This window comes from Rhinopithecus bieti, unplaced genomic scaffold, assembly GCF_001698545.2.
Source record: "Rhinopithecus bieti isolate Rb0 unplaced genomic scaffold, ASM169854v2 scaffold_20175, whole genome shotgun sequence".
Classification (NCBI taxonomy): Eukaryota; Metazoa; Chordata; class Mammalia; order Primates; family Cercopithecidae; genus Rhinopithecus; species Rhinopithecus bieti.
In genome coordinates, this window is record NW_016809984.1 from 1,834,842 (window position 1) to 1,842,685 (window position 7,844).

The window sequence follows — 7,844 nt, forward strand, 5'->3', positions numbered from 1 at the left end:
GAAAGAAAGAAAGAAAGAAAGAAAGAAAGAAAGAAAGAAAGAAAGAAAGAAAGAAAGAAAGAAAATCAAATCACTGTAATTTTGCAGCAGTAATTCCTATAGGTATTTGTCTTTGTATATACCTGCACACATCCGCACATCCACACATGTATACAGGATACATTTTTCACAAATGAAGCTCTATTTTATATGCTATTTTGCAGATCTTTTGAAACAATGAATTTATCAATTCTAAAATACTTTCAAAAGCTTAACAAATTTCACAGACATGTCTTCAGTGATCTCCCAGTAAGAAAACACAAACATGATTGGTTATGAAGGGTAGAGAAATCAGTACTAGAACTACTTACTGATTCAGTAAAATTATAAAAACTCCACATCTCTTTGGACTATTATCCAAGTCTGGATCCATCCCTGGTTTCTCTTCAGATCATATAAATCTCACCTTTTACCAAGCCTGAATCCCAGACTTTAGAGAGGAGAAAGCTGAGAAGGGCAAGGACCAACAGCGTTGGCCTGGTGCATTGCTATTAAATGTAAATGGACTCTAAGTCTTGATTTGCTAAGAACAGTCTGATTTATGCATGCTGTCCTGGGACAGTTACAAATTGCATCACTTTTCTTTCTCAAAAATGTCCCTATTTGGTCAATAAATTGCATATTCACTCTAGTTACATAGCAAAGTCTCAGGTGATCATCAGAACCGGAGGGTGAATGAGGAGTATGTTGCATGCAAGTATTTTGCATAGGGGGAAGTTTTCTATTTCTCCATGCTATTATAGGAGGAATGGAAATTCACAAATTTTCTGTTGAGTTTCTGACCTACACAAGAGACAATAGAGGCTGAAAGTTCATTCTCTATCACTTTCTCTTTCTACAATATTAAAGGAAGAAAAGCACTTATCAGCAATTCTAGGAACATGACAAAGATAATGTTCTTCATGGTGGCTCTCTGAATTCACTCAATGATGAAAAAAATGAGGGAATAATCCCGTTTACACCCCTTAAACGAACCAACTTTATCGATATTCCAAGACCCCTGGGAAATAGCAAGAGCGTGATAGGAGACACCCGGACATTCATCAAGAGGATTCTTCATTTCTCAAGTATGGCAAATATTGTTGCTGAGGTTATTCATAAACATGCCTTCAGAGGGAAGTATGGGATTTACAGACCCCATCTGGTTAAGGACTGCTCATGGCCTTCCTGATTTAACAAGGTTTTACTATGGTAACACAAAAAGCACTGTTAAACCGAGCTGCATTACTTGAAGAATGAAATGCTTTCAATACAACTAATAGATAAATTATTCTCTCACTGTACACATTACCTCTCTTTGCCTTTTTATGATCTAATTTCTTATCATTCATAATCAGTCCTTGAAATACCTACTCTCTCCTGAGCTTTTCTCAGACCCAACTTCTACTAAACATATCTGCTCCTGTACCTTGGGTCAACTAGTCTAGCGCTGAATTCACCATAGCTTTCTCTTTCTATATTTTCTGTCAGTGCAACGAAGCTACACACACATGGTTAGCCAAACTTGAAACACGGAAGCCACCCTTAACTTTTTTTTTTTTTGACGGAGTTTCACTCTTATCACCCAGGCTGGAATGCAAATGGTGTGATCTCGGCCCACTGCAACCTCCTTCTCCTGGGTTCAAGCGATTCTCCTGCCTCAGCCTCCCAAGTAATTGGGATTACAGGCGCGTGCCACTACACCCGGTTATTCTTGTATTTTTAGTAGAGATGGGATTTCGTCATGCTGGCCAGGCTGGTCTCGAACTCCTGACCTCAGGTGATTCACCTGCCTTGGGCTTCCAAAGTGCTGGGATTCCAAAGTGTGGCAGCTCCACATTGACACCAGGATAAGTTTAAGTTCCAGCACTAACAGAGCATAGGATCAGTCCTTGAGGAAGTTAGACTCAGTCAGGCCTTCAAATGCTGAGAACAAAACATCTGGTTGTGGTTCTCAAGCCTTTGGTTCTAGCAAGATGAATGAGAGGTGATTAGAATGTCTGTGCACCTGAAAGTGTTGGAAGGGGACCTCCAGTTCCCACTTTGAAGGGAGAGAATGGAAACAGGCATGTGGCGGGCTCTCAGGAGCAGCTGCTGTTGCACCTTTAAGGTGTTCTGTAAACACTGGCAGGTGAGGAAGGAGGTTGCCTTAGGAAGAAGAAAAAAGAAAGTGATTAAGATACAGCTTGTGACCTTAGGAAGATCCAATCCAGTAAGGGAGACAAATACTGACATAAATATATGTTAGTATGGAAGGAAAAACCTAGGACTTTTAGAACCATGAAATTGGCATTCCTCCCTGGAGAACAAGGTGAAGAATAATAGAACTACACGGGACTCAGAGGATCCCAGACAAATCAACTACAAACAAGCTCATTAGCTGCAGCCATCACCCTGTACACTAAGAAGATCTTCCTAAAAGGTCCTGAGGTCTTCCCAGGTCATCACCCATGTCAGGTGTCTCAAGTTATGCAATAAACACACAGTGACATGAAATACAGAGGACTAACGTGCATTTCTTTGTATCTGCGTAGATGGGAGGCCTGTTGGACGGCGATAGAGACCATGCAGCACGTGGAAAGTGTCTCCCCAAAAGAGGGGTGAGTCCAAATGGGGTGTGGAAAGCAGCCTCCTGCAGACTGTGGAAGCACAAGCAGATTGCAAAGCGCACTCTGTGGGGCAAGACACCCCTTGTGTGGTGTGTCAGAAATTGGACTGAGGTGAGGAGAGTTTCAACATGGATGGTCTCCCTGGCACAGGAAGTCAGAACTTGAATGGAGAGAGGAGGCCATTTACAAGGGAGAGACAGTGGCAGCTGCAGCATACATTTAGTCACATGGAAAGGGATTAATCAAATATATAAATCTATAAGGATAGCACAACCACATTTCTCAGTATTGGATAAGGGAGTTGCAAATACGGAAAGAGAGAACACCAGAACACAAGAATAAACCTTATAGTACTGGATTGGAATTCGTGTGAACTCATCACTTCTCAATAGGTCTAAAGAGCAATTAAAGATACCTGTAAATATATGTGTACTGTGAATAAACATGTGTATGTACATCTCTGTCCACTGTGATGCCTAAGGGTAGTTCACCCCAAAACCACTCCAAAACATCTAGGGTCCATATTCTGTTTTCTAAATACCACTGTCCACTAGAAAGAATCAGGAGTTTTTGGACAAAGAGTAGAAACCAAGCCAGGCAGGAAAAGCCTAGAACCCCTTGTGCCATAAAGTAAGGAAATGTTCACAGAATGATGGGGACCCTGACAAGAAGGAGAATTTAGGAAGTAACAACTTTCTACTTCTATATCTCCTTTGGACAATGCTTCATCAACATTGAAACATTATTATTCATAAATAAAGCCTTTGAAATAAAAATTATTTTTATCAGTTACATCCAGCCTTACATACTGAGACTACAACGTGATTTTTGTAGATTTACAGATATAAATATACCAATGCCAACCACAGCACATTAGAAACACAATTTTTAAGTGCTTAGGCCTACCTAAAAGGTAGGGTTTTTACTGTTTTCCATTCCATCCATCTATTTGTTGACCAATTAAGCAAACATGTATTAAGCACCTGCACTCTGTAAAGTATTTTGATAGGGGCTGTGAAGCATGTAAGGTTCTGGCACAGCAGCCTAGTGAAGTCTACCCTGCTTGGCTTACATTGTTTCAGAGCTGGGTAGACAGTTAGAGAAAGTTATTTCAGTCTCTCCCCACATCCGAATTTCAAGGATGAGGAAATGAGAAAGTCGGTAGATGAAATGATTTAGACACCTAAAAACCAATTACTTTAATCTTCCTAAAGAATACCCTGTAAAGCTTTCCAAATTAGATTTTATCTGTAAACATGTCAAACATGTCTTATTATTTATTTATTTATTTTTATTTTTTTGAGATGGAGTCTTGCTCTGTCACCCAGGCTGGAGTGCAGTGGTGCAATCGTGGCTTACTGCAATCTCCGCCTCCCGAGTTCAAGTGATTCTCCTGCCTCAGCCTCCTGAGTAGCTGGGACGTCAGGCGCACGCCACCACACCTGGCTAATTTTTTTGTAGTTTTAGTAGAGATGTGGTTTCACCATATTGGCCAGGCTGGTCTGAAATTCCTGACCTTGTAACCCGCCCACCTCTGCCTCCCAAAGTGCTAGGATTACAGGCGTGAGCCACTGCGCCCAGCCCACGTCAAACATGTCTTATAGCTCCTGTAATCCCTGAAGCACTTTGAGAATGAGAACATTATTCACAAAAGCTTTTTGAACAAATTAAAATGGTCCATGTGCCCATGAGAGTTGGTTTTATTCATTGCTCTATTCCTGGTCCTCAAACAGTGCCTGAAATATAGTTCTGTGTTCCATAAATACCTAGTGGATCATATTATTTTGATATCTTAAGTGTGTATATTGAGGCTGTTGGAGGTGTTTCACCAGTAAGGGGCAGTGAGAGTTGCTAAGCGTTTACTTCTGCCTTTCAAATGTCTTCTTGCTTTGTGTATTCCCCTGCGGAATCCCTTTGTGTATCTATGCTCCGAGTGCTGTATCTGGAGGACTGGGGGCAGATGGCTGAGAAGAGGGCCATGTGCCTCTTTCACCTCCAGGAGGAGCTGTGACTTTAGTGACATTCCTGAGTCAAGTGGAGGGAGGAGAAGAGAGGCAGGAGGGAGGAAAGGACTAAGGAAAGAATCAAGTGCTCTGGCATCAGGATTTGCTCCTTGTGCTAGTTGAGAGACCATGTGTGGACAACATAAAGACACTGAATCCATTCCACCTGGACCTGCGTAGCCTCGTCTCTGCAGTCCCTCTGCTCATGCCCTTAGGGCCTTCTGTCATTCGAGTCTGTGTTCAGGTTCGGCATCCTAAGTAGGTGAGATGCTCCCTGGGGGTAGGGGTTGCAGATTATTCCTCTCACGCCCCCTCAGCACCAACTGAAGGGTGCTCCCTCCCTAGTTGGCATTACATTACTGGGTCTTAAAATGATGCACAGCTGGCTCCAGGGAAGGGCTCAGCTGAGCCAGGTGAGGTGGCCTCCTGGAGTTCACCGAGATGAGGGAGAGGAGCTGGAGTGCGCTCGCCTGGGTCCAAGATAGGCATCAGGAAGACATCTGCCCAAAGGGAAGGGGTCTGTGTGTTAGGGAGGAGGGGAGCCACAAGTAGAAAGAGGAAGGGGAGACCCAGTCATTCACTGTGGGGAGGGCAGGCAGTTGTTAAGAAAAATGCAACTGTCTGAGGAAGCTGCCGTGCACACCTGGCCCTGACAAGCTAGTCTAAACCCACCTCTTGAGGTGCAGGTGCAAAGGTGGAAGGGAAAGAGGAAGTGTAAGCTGTAGACACTAACAGTGACACCAACAGGAGCAGAGACTTTCCCAAGCAGCCCCTGTCTCAGGGCCAGGGAAGCCCACCCACAAGACCAGAATGCCAAGCAGGGAGACTCAGGGTCCCCACGCCTCTGCCCGTGTGACCCTGCCATGGGCTGCAGCCTCCACTGTGGTGTGGTCCATTGTCCCAGGTGAGTCCTGGGCACAGGTGGGACATTTCTGTCCTTGCATTTTTTACTTTTTTCATGGAACTGCCTCAGAGTACTCTGTCCTAGGCTTCGTCTGAATTTGGCTTCCTATTTTCACAGGCTCTATGGATACTGGAATTACGCAGACACCAAAATACCTGGTCACAGGAATGGGGAGTAAAAGGACGATGAAACGTGAGCATCTGGGACATGATTCTTTGTATTGGCTCAGAGAGAAAGCTAAGAAATCCCTGGAGTTCATGTTTTACTACAACTGTAAGGAACTCATTGAAAACAAGACTGTGCCAAGTCACTTCACACCTGAATGCCCTGACAGCTCTCGCTTATACCTTCATGTGTTCGCGCTGCAGCCAGAAGACTCAGCTCTGTATCTCTGCGCCAGTAGCCAAGATACAGCCCTGCAGAGTCACTGCCTCCCTGTGCACAAACCTCCTCCTAAGTCTAGTCAGAGATCCATGGGGGCAACGCGTTCAGCTGAGCCTCAACACTCGGTTCAGCATTCCATAGGACCTCGGCAGAAATCTCAGACCATAATACTGTCATTTATTGGATGTGACAATGCTAAATTGCCCAGACGCCTGCAGCCTGGGACATGACTTTGTCTTGAACGAGACTATGCCTGAATTTGAATGTAGGACAGATGCTGTCACGTTTAAGTTGTTCCAAGTATCTTCCAGTTGGCTTGTGCCTCTGGGAAATGTTGTGTGAAGTGTTTAACACTCTGGCCACACTAATGCACCTTCCAATATGAACTGTTTTTTGACTTTTCTTCTGACTCAAGTTAGACGCTGGATCTCAGCCCTCATCCCAGATCCAAATATAGTCAGACCTTTTCTTTTCTTTCTTTCTTTTTTTTTTTTTAGATGGAGTCTCACTCTGTCACCAGGCTGGAATAGTGCAGTGGCGTGATCTCGGCTCACTGCCACCTCCACCTCCCAGGTTCAAGCGATTCTCCTGCCTCAGCCTCCCAGGTAGCTGGAACGACAGGCACTGCCACTACAACCAGCTATTTTTAGTAGAGATGTGGTTTTATCATGTTGGCCAGGATGGTCTCAAACTCTTAATTTCTTGATTTGCCCCCCTCGGACCCCAAAAGTGCTGGGATTACAGGCGTGAAACACCGCACCCGGCAGGTCCTTTCCTTTTTTTTCTTTTTTTTTAAATACAGAATACCCAATGCCTTCCTCGGGTGGCCGTATCAGTGCCTGACCCTGAGGACAGTGGTTCCCCATGGCGTTTGCATCGTTGTTCTCTAGTTCACTCTCCCTGGGGCATGTTCAGAGTTTCAACTTCTTGTTGGCTTCTCTCTTCCACTCAGGATTTAAAACTTTCAAACTTGATTGTTTTTCCTTCTGTCTCTTTAATCCTAATACCAAGTTTTCTCGGCATCCATCATCAGCCATGGAGTCTCTTGCACCTGAATTGTTGCTCACAGCAGGTAATAAGAGAAGGCGACCTCCTGGAATTTCTGAGCCGGACTTTGTACTCAGGGTTACCTAGCTGAGCCCCATATTTTCCAGCACTGCTCTTAAAATTAACGGCCCTCAGTCCTGCACACACCATCAGATCCCTGAGAAGAGCCCTGCACTGTCAGGTTTCTGCACCAATACAAATCTCCCTCCTCTCTCCTATAGAGGGCGCTCCAGGGATGGTGGGTGCTGCCAGAGACACCAGTAATTCTGCCACACCTTGCCTGTGGGGTCATGGGAGCTCAAAATGCCCCTCCTTTCCTCCACAGGACCAGATGCCTGAGCTAGGAGAGGCCTCATTCCTGTTGTGATTCTGCCATGGATACCTGGCTCCTATGCTGGGCAATTTTAGTCTCTTGAAAGCAGGTCGATGCTTAGGACTCTAGGAAATTCTTGCTTTGAACTTACCTAAGACAATTCTAAACCATTCTCTTAATCTTCTTCTTTTCCCACAGGACACACAGAACCTGAAGTCACCCAGACTCCCAGCCATCAGGTCACACGGATGGGACAGGAAGTGATCTTGCGGTGTGTCCCCATCTCTAATCACTTATACTTCTATTGGTACAGACAAATCTTGGGGCAGAAAGTCGAGTTTCTGGTTTACTTCTATAATGATGAGATCTCAGAGAAGTCTGAAATATTCGATGATCGATTCTCAGTTGGAAGGCCTGATGGATCAAATTTCACTCTGAAGATCAAGTCCACAAAGCTGGAGGACTCAGCCATGTACTTCTGTGCCAGCAGTGAAGCCACAGCCTTGCAAAGACACCTCCAGCCTGTTCAAAACCCTCATAGATCTGCCTCCCTCCCAGCCGCCAGC

At 44.7% G+C, this 7,844-nt stretch overlaps 1 gene segment (V, D, J or C); it reads left to right on the forward strand.

The window, feature by feature from the left end:
- The first annotated feature begins 6,502 nt into the window (after window positions 1-6,502).
- Window positions 6,503-7,844, forward strand: part of LOC108541473 (T-cell receptor beta chain V region CTL-L17-like) — a 7,033-nt gene continuing 5,691 nt past the window's right edge. Inside the window, 3 exon segments of the V gene segment in view lie at window positions 6,503-6,523; window positions 6,930-6,990; window positions 7,477-7,802. Of these exon segments, the coding sequence occupies window positions 6,954-6,990; window positions 7,477-7,802 (363 nt within the window).